Source organism: Maylandia zebra, linkage group LG11, assembly GCF_041146795.1.
Source record: "Maylandia zebra isolate NMK-2024a linkage group LG11, Mzebra_GT3a, whole genome shotgun sequence".
Taxonomy (NCBI): Eukaryota; Metazoa; Chordata; class Actinopteri; order Cichliformes; family Cichlidae; genus Maylandia; species Maylandia zebra.
This window is the reverse complement of record NC_135177.1, coordinates 12,184,301-12,200,661: the sequence shown is the minus strand read 5'-3', so window position 1 is coordinate 12,200,661 and position 16,361 is coordinate 12,184,301. Positions and strand designations below refer to the sequence as shown.

The window sequence follows — 16,361 nt, the reverse complement described above, 5'->3', positions numbered from 1 at the left end:
TAAAATTTAAGTAAAGTTAGTCATTTTGAGATGAATTGTAGAATTAATGTAGAATTATGGACATGCATCAGGCAAGTAATTGCATCGTTTATATGCAAGTAAAGTTGATAATTTTGATCACATCAGGAGTTTGCATCAAATAACAGAAGAAGAAGAATAGTAGAAAGTATATGTTGCTCTTACTTGGTCAGATGTGTATGCCACCAGCTTGGAAAGGATTTCAGACTCAGACTTTTTGGCATTGATCGTCTGGACCCGTCTGACTGCTTTACAGCGTGCAGCGAGCAAAGATATCAGGGTGGCCTCACTGGCAGTTCCCTGTTGAAGAATTAAGGAGGCTGTGAAGCAAAGCCTTGCTGCTGTGGATGTTATTTGACTGTAAAAAAAAAAAAAATCAGATGCTACATGGTTGCCAGTCAACGCCAGTCATCCTTTTGTTTACGATGGACTCTTGGAGCTTAATTATTGGTTTTTAAAGGCAGGGTTTCTGCAGGTATTCTACAAATTGTCTAGAATGTTGCTGCTGTGTCACATTACTTCTATCCTCTTTGCACTGGTTCCCTTTAAAATTTAAGGTTCAGTTTAAGATTTTGTTGATCCATTTCTTTGCTCTTAATAGTCCGAAGCCTCCCTTTATTATTGAACTACTTCATCTGTAACTGTTAAATCTTAGATCAGCAGATTAGTGCTCATTGACTGTAGCTGAGTTCAGGTTAAAGACAAAAGGAGAAGACAGCGCTTCTGTTTTCTTGCTTTTATTTTTGTGGCTCCCAAGTTGTGGAACTCACTTCCATTGGAGGCAAGATCAGTGAACACTGTTGATAAAAAGAAGCTGGTGTCCTGTGCAGGATTGCCTTTCATTAGTTTTATTAATTTATATTATTTTAATTTTTGTATTGTTTTGTTTTTTAAGGACTTTGTGACTTTTGTTTTTTGAAAAGTGTGCTATAAGTAAACTTTAATTCTTTACTTGTAAAAAATTAGGCATTCAATTATTATTTATATTTCATTTTAGAATAATGAAAGCTATTAATAGAGAATTTAATTTCCATCTTTAAACCCGAGACGATATGTTATGCATGTCTATATACATTTCAATCTGAGATGTCTGTGGTCCCCTATGAAAATTATTTAATGATAAGGATTCTGTTATATCTCTTTTGTTAATTAACTATGTCTGTATGAAACTTTGAGAAACTTTGTTTGATTAAACATGTAAAGTTTTTGTGCTGGTGGATAGTCCCTTTGACTGCATGACTCATGTTTAGACCAGAAAAAAAGAAATTTGGAAATTGTTGTTTGAAAATAATCATCAACCAGCCAGCTGATACAGTGGCAACTGTTGGAGCTGGATATTAATAAAGTGAAGCATGGCTTCTAAGGTTTGTGGAGTCCTTTTCACAAGGAGATCAATGAAATGTTAAAATCACCCAATTAATAGGCACAAATCAGCAGAAAGAAATTACATCAGTGGTTTTTAATCAAACTTTTGTCACTGACTAACTCCAAGGGATGAGTGTGAGGCTTGAAAACTCGTGCTAGAGAGCTGGGTGGAAGGCTTGGTTGAATGTGATTTTAGGATTTTGGACATGCATATAGATCTGTAACCAGCTATAAGGACATCTGAAATGTGAAGATTTTGTAAATATAATAATAACAATGCAACCTTTCACCAGAAGCATATTGTAAGTATTTTCAGATGTGAAGGCGGGAAGCGCTAACCAATCATGACTCTGAGAGCTTGTGCAATGTAGTCATCATGAAGGAGTTTAAAGCTTTCTGCCTAGTCAGGTGGTAAAACTGGGTTTATGACTCTGTGTGTAGAAAGTTGCCTTTTTATTTTAAAAGGCTTTCAGATAAAGGGTCCCTACTCCTCTGTAAATGAACAAACCATGTAACAAACTGTTTTATGAGGCGATGTGAAAATCGCATTAGACTTTGGGACCATATCTGGATGCACTGAGTATCCTGGTTTGTAAATATATCAAGAACTTTGAAATTCTTTGAAAAGCATGAGGACACAATGGGTTTTTCCAGCTTTCACACACCCAGCTGTACTAATAGGAAAATGTAGCCTTTTATTTTTCATGTATATTTGATTCTACCTTTTATCAGCTGAAAAGAAGAACAGAAGCCAAGATGTAGTACTGCTAAAGATGAACTGTGTAGTTTCAAGAATTTAACATGTTTTTGAAATAAATGTATAATGGTCACACACACAAACATACACACACTTTTTTAAATTGAAGCCATTAGTCAATTAGCACATGTAATCTTTTTAAGTAGTATTTTTCTCTGTCATCACGATTCATACGGGGTAAAAAGGGAACTCTAAGGTCACCAGAGGGTTTTTTTTAACCATCCCACTTCCCCTTTGTGTTGGTATAAGGTTTATAATAATAGGTCTGCAACGTGCGGTCACAACACTCAATTAGCCTTGCTGCAGCGAGAAGAGCCCCATTCGTTGCCATAGTGAGCCGTGCTAAAACAGGAGAGAGGCAAGACAGAAACAAAAACACGATGAGCCAGATGAGCACGCACACAAAAAACACGCCCTCACACTCAGGTGGTCACAATAGAGGAGGCATGAAATGATCTGTCATCAGAGTGTGCTCTCATGCTCCACCATTCAACATCCCATTAACACACACACACATATATATAGAGTGTATCCTCAGCTATTGCTTTCTGTATTTCTGTCAATGGAACACCAAACTAATGCTTAGCCTTTTTCCACACGAAACAATCCCAGCACCATCATTGTCATCTCTGCCTGCCTGTGGATGACACATTAAAAGGCAATTTCCTGCCAATTTTCTGCTGGATTGAACCAGACAGAGGCAGAGACAACAAATCAATAGCATAAAAGCTGGTGATGAATATGAGCACAGGGGCAACCAGGTTATTTGTATACACATAAAGACTCTCAAAGTCAATCTGCACCGAAACTTTTAAACAATAACATGTATAAAAGTGTCAGTTAGAGCCACTGATCTTCAAACTAGTGTTAAAATATGCAGAAGCTGGTTGGACTCCTTGATAGTGGTAGCCAACCAAGTGTTTGACCAAAGCACACATGCAATGAACACATACAAATGACCGTTACCTGAATGACACCACCTCCACGGCCATGTGTCCCAGCTATAAAACACTCAGGCAGCTGAAGCATCTTCCCAAGCCAATCTAACATCACTGTCTCTAGCTCGGTGCAGGCTGGGCTGGCAGCCTGAAACCACACGGCCAAAATGCAAATGAAAATGTCAAACACTTCAGATATGGATTAATTTCGAAATGCTGAGTCAGATACAGGAATACAGAAAGGTTTCAGTTACCCAGGAAAATCCAATGCAGCCAATAGCTCCACAGAGCATGTCGGCCACCATGGCAGGGTAAGAGGATGCTGCTGGAAAGTAAGCAAAGAAGTACGGGCTGTGCCAGTGGGTGACCTGGAAAAACACAAAACATAGTACAAGTGGTTATCTAAATTCATCTTATTCCTTATTTTGAACAGCTAATTGACCATCCTATATGGCCCAACAGAGTCCTAATATCCTGCAAACAACCCTTTTAAAAGCTGAAGCTTTAACCAGCAACCAGTTTCTACCAGATCATCTACTAAATTTAAACTGCTACACCAGAGTTGCCTGAACCTCAGAGATATCTAAATCACAAATGAATACATTTATACCCCCAAAATATATATAATATATACCCCTGGCATTATGACCCTCTCGACGTCTTTTATAATGTCCTCATAGCTTTCTGGCTCCAGTGGTGCCTCATTGGGGATTAAAGAGCGAAGATATCCTGGTTCCAGATCTGGGTAGACGGGTCGCTTCTCTATGTTTTCTAGGTAGTCGGCCACATAGTCTACCATCTCTTTGCCTCTGCGTCGAAATTCTGCTGCATCCATGGTACAACTGTAAGACACCACAGACACTCATTACCTTTCAGTTTTTGTTGTTGCTTTGACTGCTTATAAATGATTTTGGTGTGTTTTAAGATTAAGATACTACAGAGTGGTACCAAATATTTAAAAGAGCAGCTATATTAGCACACAGAAGTTTGACCTTTGATCTTGCTGTAAGATGATGCTAAGTTATGTCCGGAGTTTTTGATCATGAGGCGTTTAAAATACATAAAAGCAGTTAAAAGTTACATTTAGTCACTCATTAATAAATACATATACACTCACATTCACTCAATCATATACACTTCATCACCTGTACTGGCTTAGATCCTCTTTTGATTTCATAACTGCATTAATTCTTTGCTGCACAGATTCAACAAGTTGCTGGAAACATTCCTCAAACATTTTGTTGCAGCAGATTTGTCAGCTGCACATTTAAGATGTGAATCTCTCTTTCCACCACGTTGTCGTCTTTGATTGAGAACTCGTTGTGTTCAAGAAACCAGTTTGAGATGACTAGAGCTTTAGGGCGTAGTACGTTATCCTGACAGTAGTGGTATCTGACGCGGTCTTCTGCAGCTGTAGCCGATCTGTTTCAAGGCTGTGTATTCAGAGATGCTTTTCTGCAAACGCTGGTTAAAATAAGTAGTTATTTGAGTCATTGTTGCTTTCCTATTAGCTTTAACCCTTTACAGCCGATCGGAGCGGGCACGCTCTGTTTTGCGTAACTATTTTTAAATCCCGGTAGCTCTGCAACCAAGTAAGCTAGCGCAATAATTTTTTTTGCATATGAAACCGGAGGAGTTGTACTTACATCTTATGCCATCAGCTTGTCCTAGGTCACAGTTTCCTTCCACATATAGCTTTGCAAAAACTGCATAAAAATCACTTGCAGCAACAAAAACATGATATTCCAGAAACACGCTTCGCCGATCCATCAGCTGTTTGTAACACTTCCTACGTCCATCAGCGCGAACTATCACATGACCGCATGACCTGCCCGAAACCGGAAGTGACGTCATTTTCGCGGAAATGTAGTTTTTTACGATCGGGGCCTTATGAGCTTGTGTTTTACTTGTTTTGTGTTTTAAAAAGTTATGTTTGACTTTATGACTTTCTGTGTCGTTTCTGGGATGCTTAAGACTCATATTGCACTGCTGGAAATAGTTTATTTTGATGCATATGCTGTTATTTTGCAAATTTGCACTATAATATTTATTTTCGTTTTTCCTGCAGTATATAAAAATTGGTGTATTTCAAAAATAAAACTATGAAGACACTCAAAATAAATTTCCTGTGGTGGGAAACTAGTTTGTGCAACTTTTTTGTATTTACAGTTTTGAGGGATAAACCTCTTAAATTTCTCTAACTAGAAATATATGTTAAAAAAACACAAAAACGATTTTCAATTCTTTTGTAGTTTATTGCACTTTTTTGCAATTTATGTAATTACTGTGCACTTAATGCAGACATATTATTAAAGTTTGGGCTATAATGGTTGTATTGATGTATAGCAACTTGAAATGCTCCCAAAAATGGCTCCACAGCATGTAAAACTATAATATAAGCTCTGGCGAACTTGGTTCTATGGTAGGTCTTAAAGGGTTAAAGAGCCTTGCCATTCTCCTCTGATCTCTGGCTTCAGCAAGGGACTGTAACCCAGAGAACTCTCTGTGTGCCTAAAGGCTTTGACTTGTTGTCATGTGATTTCATGATTAGACATTTGAAGCAGTTATTATATGTACAGTATCTGTACTGTACATACTGTATATAAGCACAAACATTCTGGATATATTTGTCTCATCTCAAACTATAATTCTATTTTTAGAGACAGCTCAGGGTTCAGTATCTTACCCAAGGTTATATGAGAATCCGCTTGGCCACTTGAGCATTTTTACACATGCCACATATCCTGATTCTTTAATATTGAGGATAAGAACAAACCAACACTGGCCCAGATGAGTTCAGTCAAACGATGATTTTATTAAACACACGCGTGGGAAGATGTATACTGTAACAACATCAGCATAGATCTCCGCTAAAAAGCACACTTCAAAATGGTTTTAATATGTCAGGGTTCAGCCCTTTCTTGCGTCAGCGAAGAATATAACATGCATCAGTTACAGCTAATGATTGATTAACAGTTAATGACAGTTAGACAAGTTCCCATTATCAGCAACATTTTTACCATACATGGCTGTTTGTTTCAACCGTCTCCCCCTCCAGATGGTTCCTGATGACTTGTTCATTTCACGTTTATTTTAACACCTCTTGCATCAACTGTTACTATGCAGGCACAAATGCAGTTACCAGCAAAATGTATCTCTCACCTCTGACCTAGAACTTCATCTACAGTTAGTTGTGTCTGTAAGCGTGCTTGCCTTGGCCTTCTTGCACTCTGGTCACCTTACACAATAGATCACCTGGACATTCACGCCAGACAAAGCTTATGACCCTCAAAAGGACTGAGCACCACATTTGCGAAGTGTGTATAAAAATAGCTACAACTACAAGTTTTAATAAGGTGGCACTAAAGCAAGCCATGTTAGCACTTTTAATTCCGCACACAAAACTTGATTAATCCTGGAGTCACGTAGCCACAGTCGTTCGGGTTTTTCTAATTGCTTTCTTCTTTTATTTTAGTCAGTTTATTGAGTTTTTCATAGCGAATAGTTCTTCCATTGAATAATTGTTACAGAGGTTTAGAGGCAAACAACATCCTGGCATCTGGATTTTTAACATGGGTCAGACATGGATCCCAGGTCCTTTCAAATAGCCTAATACAGCCTTACTGGCCAGGATCAACTTAATTTCTTCCAATGTGAGAGAATAAAGGACCTCCCCAATTTAGCATGTATACAGTAAATAGGTGAGGCTGGAGATTTCCTGTTTAATAGCATTAGTTATCTGGCCAGCAGAACTGTGAAAGCTTTTAAATTTAACAGGAGTGAAAGTAGCCTCAGTGAATAGGGCAGTCATGGCATTAGGAGTAACGTCGCTTCCAGTTAACGTGGAAGACATTTAAAAGATTTCAGACAAGAAATCATGGCCTTTTCGCATAGAGGAAACACAGTATCAAATATTTTGCGTGCTGAGCTTTAGCATAGGGAGCTTGATGTAGGATCTGACATGGGACAAGATTGTGTCTGTTCATTCTGACAGTAAAATGAGAAATTCCTTTTGTATTTATCCTGGCAGCCATGGAAAGATTTAGGAGTAAGTATTTCTATTTCTATTTATTTATTTATATAGCACTTTTAATAACAACAGTGGTGTTGACCAAAGTGCTGTACAAACATACAAATTACACAATAAAATAACACACAATAAAATAGCAATATCAATTAACATCAATGCCAAATAGCTAATAACAAGTGAATAAGTAAATAACGCTCATGCAGTCTTAAAAGCCAGTGAGCAGAAATGTGTTTTAAGATAGGATTTAAAAAGGTTAAGGGTAGGAGCCTGTCTAATGTGGAGAGGCAAATCATTCCACAATTTAGACTGCACGACCGCAAATGCACAATCACCTCTAAGAACCAGGCTCGACCTTGGTGTGGCCAAGAGCAAAAGATCACCCAATCTAAGAGCTCTAGGGGGAATACAAGTCTGACTGATACCCTGGGGCCTGTCCATTCAGTGCTTTATAAGTCACCAATAAGATTTTATAATTGATTCAAAAATGTACAGGGAGCCAGTAAAGCGAGGCAAGCACCGGGGAGATGTGCTCATGTCTCTTCGTTCGTGTCAAAAGATGAGCAGCAGCATTCTGGACCAGCTGGAGCCTTGCAAGACAAGTCTGACTAATGCCTAAATATAAAGAATTACAATAGTCCAGTTGGGATAGCATGAAAGCATGAATTGCCCATTCTAGGTTTTTAAAAGACAAAAAATATCTCAAAGTGGATAAAAGCCTCAGTTTAAAGAAAGACCGCTGTACAACTAAACTAATCTGTTTCTCAGAGGTGAACTTATTGTCAAATATAATCCTCAAATTTTTAGCATGCAATTTAATAAAAGGTTCTAAACTGCGAAAATTAAAATGTGAGGTTCTAGAATTGCAACTTGGTCCAAAAACGATCACTTCGGTTTTATTTTTGTTGAAATTGAGGAAATTAGAGGCCATCCAGACCTTAACTTCGCCAAGACACTGAAATAACGTTTCTTGGGAGGCAGAACTGTTTCTCTTTAGCTGAAGATAGATCTGAGTGTCGTCAGCATATGAATGAAAACTGATATTATATTTCCTGAAAATAAGACCCAGATGCAACATATAGATAGAGAAAAGAATTGGCTCCAGTACAGAACCTTGGGGAACACCACAAGTAAAGGGGGCTGTGGAAGAGATAAAATCTCCAATCTTCACTGAGAAAGTCCTATTAGAGAGGTATGACCTGAACCACTCTAATGGAGTGCCTTTGATGCCGCAGTGCTTCAACCGAGAGATAAAAATGCTGTGATCAACAGTATCAAATGCAGCGGTCAAATCCAAAAGCAGAAGCACAGCTGAATCGCCTGAGTCAGTGGCTCGTAAAAGATCGTTAAGAACTTTTAAAAGTGCAGTTTCAGTGCTAGGAAAAGCTTTAAAACCAGACTGAAACTGTCGAGAACATTGTGACCATATAGAAAAGATTGCAGCTGAACAAATACAATCTTTTCTAAAAAAAAATTGACTGAAAGGGGAGCTTTGAAATAGGCCTGAAGTTTGCAAGTACAGAGGATGAGAGATTAGGTTTTTTTAAGCACTGGTTGCACAACAGCATGTTTAAAACAGGCTGGCACAACACCTGATTTAAGACTGCTATTAAAAATCGCTAAAATGTAAAGGGCTGTGAGGACCGAGCATGACAGATCGGACAAAAGTAACCAAAAGGTCATCTCCGTAAAGGGCCATGCAGATGACCCATGGTATTTCTGACTGTGCCAGGATCATAACAGGATCAGACAGTAACGCAAAGGGCTGCCTTGTAGAATGATATAAATGAAAATATTCAGAATTTGAGTCATTTCACTCAAAAGCTGCCTGAGAGGAAATGTATGGTAATATCACACATGAAACTAATTTTTCCCCAATCCCAATCTACTCTGTCAAACGCCTTTTCGGCATCCAGAAGAAGCATCCAGCTTTAATATGAATTGAAACTTCTAGTAGAGCAGTTGGAGAGGAGTTATAAACTATACTAACGACTTGTTTTTTTAATCAGTGAGATACAATCCTGGTTCAGAGTTTGAGGGAGTATGCCTGTATTAAAAGACCTGATAAACATCTCTAGCAGGAATGTGACCGCCTGCTTCCAAAAGGTTCAGCCTGGGCTTTCACAGCTTTGTGAAACCTCGACGCTCCAGTTCAGATTCTGATCCAGAGCAGGGGTGTTGAAACTGTTTCAAATGGCCTATAATCTATCGAACATATCTCTCTTGAATTAATTTTCTCTGTTTTCTTTGTGTTATTGTTGGGTCTCCATCTTACATTATAAAGCATGTAGTGATTTGGTGTATATAAATAAAATGGAATTGAATGACATCAAGTCAATTTGCACCTGAAAAAACATTCCTGTCACAATGTAAAAGCCAAAATCATTTTTTGGAAATTAGACATTTATATATGCTTTATTTATCTACATAAAAGGTATCACTGACACTAAAAATGCCAAGGGCAGCAGAAATGGCACCAATAACATCCCAGTTTTATAAAGATTTTAATGCAGAGTAATAAAGACACTTTTATGCATAACCCTTTCTTAAATCCTGTTGACTACAGTCTATTTCCTAATATACGCAAAGACAGACATTCAAAAAAAAAAACACTCAGAAACATCAGAAATTGGCACAAACCTGGCAGCACTGATAAAACCTGTCTAAAAAGGGATTTTTCATCACATTTGGGAGCAAGACCCACCTTTATGTCAGAAATGTGCTCCAAGAAGATTATAAACCTGCCAGCAGAATCAGAAATGCTTTTACCATGAACAAAAGGAGAAGCTCTACAGTATGTATAAGAAAAGCAACATCTCTTAATTTACTGGAAATCGATGAAAGATAAGCTTTCTCAACGCAGGTTCTTTTCAGTCTAGTATTATCTCTAAAATGAGTTTCCTGCAAGTATATGACAATCAAGGTGCTGTAAATACTAGAAATGCTAGATGGTGATTTCTTAAGCTGAGCCATAAAGAGACAAAGCTTTCAACATGTGACCAGAACAATAAAAGGAAAAGACAAGAGAGAGGAAAAAAGGACAAAGACAAACAATTCTAAATATACAAGAGCACACTAAGCACAACAGAAGCATCCATACAATTATGTGTGTTACTTCTGCCCACAATAAACCAAAACAACCTGTGAACAACAGAAGAGACAGTGATTTCTTTTTTTAATTTAAAATGACAAGTAACTTTTTTTTCAAGTAAACAGAATTTTTTTTAAAAAAAATACGAGTAATTCAGCATCAGTATGCTTCAAGTAGAGCACTCCATATTATATCCAAGTCTGTGAACAGAGACAGCAGCAGCACAGCACATAGCTGATGCTACATGCTGGAAATGTAGTTTTAAGTCACAATATTTAGGGGAGTTTTTGTATCTGCCAGAATAACAGCTACAAGTATTCCTTTTTCAATCCTGCTTAGTTTATACAAACAGTCATTGAAAATGTGCATTGCTTGCACAACTTAAACAGCCCAAAAGCTCCGTTTGCATTCACTGTATAGAGTACAGGCATGGTTTCATAACAGAGTGTCAGTTTCATGAATCTGTTCAAATCAAGCCACCATCAAGGCTTCCTTGTTCGTGTTAACATTGAATTATTTCAACGCATTTAATTTCCATTTCACACGTCTCACAGTAACAAGCAAACCTTTTGCAATTAAATGAATAGCAGCACAAGAACACAAGCTTTAAAGACACCGTATTTGAACAGAGATGACTGTCAAACTGCTGATTCAGTGCCACAACAGCATATGAACATTGCCCCCTGAGCTCCACTACTGCTATCATTCAACAAGTGTTTCACCCTGCAAGTCTCTGTCCCTTGTTGAGATGACAAGTGAGTCCCTTATCCTTATCCTTATCCCAAATAGGATTACACATGTTGCATGAATATCTGTGTGTGTCTGTATACTCACATCTACAGGTGAGCTTCAGCTTCAGCAGCGGTGTTTGGATAGTGGATCTCTTCCTTTAGCGTCCACAAAGAGACCGACAGCTAGGCACGTGGTGAGTGTGTTTGTGTGTGTGTGTAAGCAGGACAAGAGACATTTGCTCCTTTTATCTTGCCACTTACCACCCTCATCCCACCAACCCCCACCAGACCAGCCAATGGGAATGGGGCTCATGGCCAACGTAAGAAAGACTGATTCACAAGGAGTTCCTGGAGCTGCTATTACCATGTCTCTACACACACATGTACATTGCACTTGTGCACACAGTGCATACAAACACACAAAAACGGGCACTCAGTCTTTTTACATATATTTTTTACCACATCCTCTAAATGTACACAGATATAGACATAAAGACATATTTAGCACTAAAATAATGTGCACATAAAGATAAAATAAACAACTAATAACAAAAATAGTGTTAGTAATTTGTAATTTTATGATAACGCATTTTTCTTTTGCACAGTTAGGAGGTACTTTTTTTGTGACAAAGGAAAAGCCTAATGCATCCAATTTGAAACCACCACTAAATAAAGTGGTTGTTTACACAATTTCTTTGAAATCACACTGAAAAATATGTTTTTGTAAACCAGCCTGGTGTTATTATTGTTTTCATTTTTGCTCATTATGAGCTGTCCATGTGTGTTACACATATGATGTGGAAATCAACCTGAAATAATTAGAATTCCCTGTAAGTTTATATGAATTTGAATGAACTAGAGCACTCAAAGTGCTTTATGGTAAAAATGCTATTCTACTATTTCTATCTACTACATACAGTCAAATCTGTCAAAATGCTTTAATGCTATTAGTACTCTTTCTTTATAAAATGCATCCTGACTTAACAAAATGAGGTTCGAAATACTCAGAACCAGCATCCACATCTTGAAATAGAAGCCAAAATGTAAGCTAATGTGCAATAGCACTGAGGTAAGACAGGAGCTCCTACTTACTCTGGCAACATGTAATTCTCTATCAAAGCAGCAAATTATTGTATTCTTCCTGATCACTGTGCTGGTGGGTATGATCACTCATTTCAGCAGATGTTAGTCATCAAAGTTAGATATTTTTGCATGCGTGACATTTTTGATTGATACACCTGGATTGAGGGAATTTACAATCCTCAGGCCAGAAATGTCAGAGTGTGAGTGAGTGAGTGAGTGAGTGAGTGAGTGAGTGAGTGAGTGAGTGAGTGTGTGTGTGTGTGTGTCTCTCAACATTTCTAGCTTGAATAAGCATTTAATTGTCCACAGTGAGTTTTTCAGTTCACCTCTTTTATTCATTTCAATCAAAAAGGGATTCTGGTATATCCGTTTTTCTTCTCCTTTTTTTTCCTCCTTTTCTTAATAGTTTCCTTTGAGAAAATGAGAACATTGCATTTTGCTTGTTAACTCAGTTCAGGAATTGCTATAATATTTCCCAGAGCAGGTGCTAACTACTGGACTACACCAAAGAACTTTCAATGCAATTTAGTATGCCAAACCCCCCACTGTAAATCAAGAGGGCGGCTCCACCTGGGTTCTTTCAGCTTCCCGAATGTGCACTATATTAACATTAAATGTGACTTTGGAATTCAAGGTACTAACCTATTTGATTTCCCCTTTTGTCACTTTTTTTCTGAGCATTGAGGTTTGAGGTTCACTGCATGTTTGACTTTCCCACTAGATGGCTCATGCACTTTCACTGGGCTGAACTTATAAGAACTTAACACAGAGTGTCTGTGTGTGAGTGAAAAAGATTACATTTCCTGTGACAGTGAAAGAGACAGTTTGACAGGTGGTGTCATCCAACCGTGTAAGGTAACAGAAAAGATGCTTATTTTACATTATTTATTCATCATTTGTCAATACACTGATTCCCCCCCCCTCTTCAATATTTGTTAACGCACAGTCTAAATGAATGTTATTTACTTTTATATTAGGTAAGCAATCAATCTAAATGGTAAAAATGGTAAATGGCCTGCATTTGTATAGCGCTTTACTCAGTCCCTAAGGACCCCAAAGCGCTTTACACTACATTCAGTCATTCACCCATTCACACACACATTCACACACACTGGCAATGGCAAGCTACCTTGTAGCCACAGCTGCCCTGGGGCGCACTGACAGAGGCGAGGCTGCCGGACACTGGCGCCACCGGGCCCTCTGACCACCACCAGTAGGCAAACATGGGGTTAGTATCTTGCCCAAGTATATTTGGCATGCAGCCAGGAGGCAGCCCTGGATCGAACCACCGACCTTCTGATTAGTGGCTGACCTGCTCTGCCACCTGAGCTACAGCCTAAAGGCAATCGCAGCAAACTACACACACAGCAGTGTTGGGGAGTAACGGAATACATGTACCGCCATTAAGTATTTAAAATACAAAATATGAGTAACTGTATTCCGTTACAGTTACCGTTTAAAAAGGTGGCATTTAGAATACAGTTACTTTGTTGAAATAAATGGATTACACGGTGGTATTTTCCTGTTTCATTTCCTGTCTCATTGAGTAACGTAACACGTTACAAAATACATTTTGGGGCATGTATTCTGTAATCTGTAGTGGAATACGTTTTAAAAGTAACCTTCCCAACACTGATACACAGAAACACTCAATGCACAGACATAGCACCTCCTATATTAAAGTCTATTTAGAGCTGTAAGATTAAGAAGGTAGATGGAAAAACAAATACTGGTTCATAAAGTAATCCATTTCTTTCAGAGTTTCACAAATGTTAAACTCTCTCCAGCAAAGTGGGCACAAAAAAGCTTTAAGCAAAAGTATAGGCAACTCACCTTGTGTCCGGATGTTATAAAAGTTTCTTTGGTTGCAGGCTGCGAAGCTGCAGACATGTTAATCTTTAAACTTTTTCTTTGCCCACAACAAAACTGAGCCTCAACACATGACTCACAATCCAAAGGGCGTGACAGATGGTGTCAAAGGGCAATTTCACGATGCCTTTAATGACAGCCCCGCAACTACCAACTTTTCTTAGCACCACTAACCACATATCACAAAGATTTATTCTGAGATTTTAATGTACTAAATCCTAAATCTATCAAATACTTCCAGAGACACTTTATTTGCTAGCTCTTGAGCTGGCTGTAGCACTGCACCATCTTCTGGAATAACCAAGTATTACACTTCATGGGTGAAAACACGAGGTTTTATGATATCACATTTTTAAAGTTTCCAGGAAGGCTTTCTACAAGATTTTGGCATGTGTCTGTGTGAATTTTTGCCCTGGAAGAAATTTCACACATTTGTTATAACAGAAGCCTCCTACTACAGGACCACACCCGAAATGAGGGAATACTTAAAGCCCCCAAGAATGGGTCGTTTTGTTTTATGCAAAAGGACTGAATGAAACACCCAAAATTAGTTATTAGTAGATGTGTCCATTTAGTGTATACAGCACTTGACTCAATTATCTGTTTTACCCAAAGTAGCAGATAGAATAGCTTTATAATTTGTTTTTCACATTCAATTTAATGTACTGTGTTAGTCCCTCACAGAAACCTTCACATGCTACTTTTAATAAGACATATGAAAGGGAAGCTTCTCTGCATAAAGACAAACACTGTCTTTTTTTATATCAATGTATTAATGTTTTATTCTAATTACAATAAACAGAATATATCAGTCCCTTATTTGTACAAAAATACCTGAAAAGGTTACAATTAAGATTTATCAGCCATTAAACTCTTTACAGATTGAAGCAAAGCACATTATGAATACAGAAGCTCTCTCTTACAAAAAGAGAAGTTACCGTTTTCTTTTTTGCATTCCCTGAAATACATAAGTTTATATTTTTATAGACATATTTTTACTTTTACTCATTTGTACAGCCACATTATCTTGCATTATGACAATGTTATGAAAATGCACAAGAGTCAGAACAGATTGCGCCACCTTTGCAGAATAAGGGCCAAATGTCTGAGCTCCAGAAGCACACCAAAACTGCAGCTGAAGAGAAAAGCATTCATTCCTAACAGCTTATACCAGATTCAGAGTGTGAGTGTGAGTGTGTGTGTGTTTTATATGTAGTCATCAAGTGTTTATGGACAGTAGCTTTGCTATTGGTCCACATCTTAGACCTAGTTGGTGCACAGCAATGGTGGTGGGGTGTATCAGAGGCACGATCTGTGGGTACAAGTTACCTGACTGCCAAAGCTTACAACATGCTCCAACATGAGTGATATACGCTTGTCTAATTTGAGTGTGTATTTGGCGGTGCGGGAGGGGGGTTGAATCAGCTCAGGAAACCAGTATTTCAGGCCTTTAACAACAAACAGAAAAAAATACAAACAAATTATGGAAAAACCAAAAACACCGTGTTCTTTAAAAATTGCTTGTTCTGTTTGATTTTCTCCATATATACTTTAAGTAATCACAACTAGCAAATGGGTGGTGCATGCAATGGAGAAAAGTCTCAACTTAATTAAACTACAATATCCAAGTTTGTCATCATTGTGTACTCGTCTTTTGACAGATTAGTAATTTTAACATGCTTCAAGTGCGCCCTGAGCAACCCAGGTGTATTCAGTTCAGTTAGGCAAAAATATCGATAACCAAAAATACTTACTCCACCTTCCACGTGTTCCCCAATTTAAACTGAGTTTCGCATTTAGTGTTAGTACAACCCTTACCGTTTTTATGTAAAATATAAACCCACACTTACAAAGCTCCCTGTACTGTCCCTCACATGGTAACATCTGCTACATCAAAACAAAGCCTCATTGGGGGGTACTTAACATTTTCATATTACAATAAAACTAACGGTAAGGACTCAGCAGCTTAGGATGACTTCCAGCAACTGTGAAACACTTTGTGTGATAATCCATATTCGTCCAAATCTCTGCAAGTAAAACATCAGTGACAGACTCCTCCCACATTCATACAATGATTAAAAACAGCATCGTCCTTTTTTCATTCTTAAAAAGATACCATTATTGTAATATTGTTTATTATATCCAATCTAAATTTTTTACTTTAATTTCTAAAACTCCTTTTTAACAACAATGTTGTCCTCTACCTGACCGAGTTTCCCAAAACATTTGTGGATTTATTACTTTAGTTCATGTCTATGGTTCTTTAAGGACACCACGAGAAAGCCAACTTTAGAGGTTTTGTGTTCTGGAAAATTTTGATATCTGGAATAAATATCAGAACTGTCAAAGAAAACTGAAAAAAAAAAAATTCAAAGTGATCAATGCTTTGGGAAACCCAGATACCTTTCATTCTTTCATTTTTCCAGCGTGCCATCATTTGGAATGACAATGTTAACACTACGGAGGCCAGTGTGCTTTAAAC

General features: G+C 37.9%; 1 protein-coding gene across 3 annotated transcripts in view; it reads right to left on the bottom strand.

Annotated features, from left to right (window-relative positions):
* The window catches only part of ddc (dopa decarboxylase), a 33,432-nt gene extending 19,462 nt beyond the window's left edge, over positions 1-13,970 (bottom strand). The window contains exons 1-5 of one of the 3 annotated variants that reach the window (XM_004568052.2): positions 13,844-13,970; positions 3,713-3,920; positions 3,333-3,446; positions 3,107-3,226; positions 184-318 (exon numbers count right to left, since the gene is read on the bottom strand). In XM_004568052.2, the coding sequence (XP_004568109.1) occupies positions 184-318; positions 3,107-3,226; positions 3,333-3,446; positions 3,713-3,913 (570 nt within the window). In that variant the 5' untranslated portion in view covers positions 3,914-3,920; positions 13,844-13,970. Of the gene's footprint in view, positions 1-183; positions 319-3,106; positions 3,227-3,332; positions 3,447-3,712; positions 3,921-4,724; positions 5,263-11,030; positions 11,167-13,843 lie in introns of those variants that run through there. The other 2 variants (XM_004568051.2, XM_076889793.1) reach the window with 2 other exon arrangements.
* Positions 13,971-16,361: the final 2,391 nt, after the last annotated feature.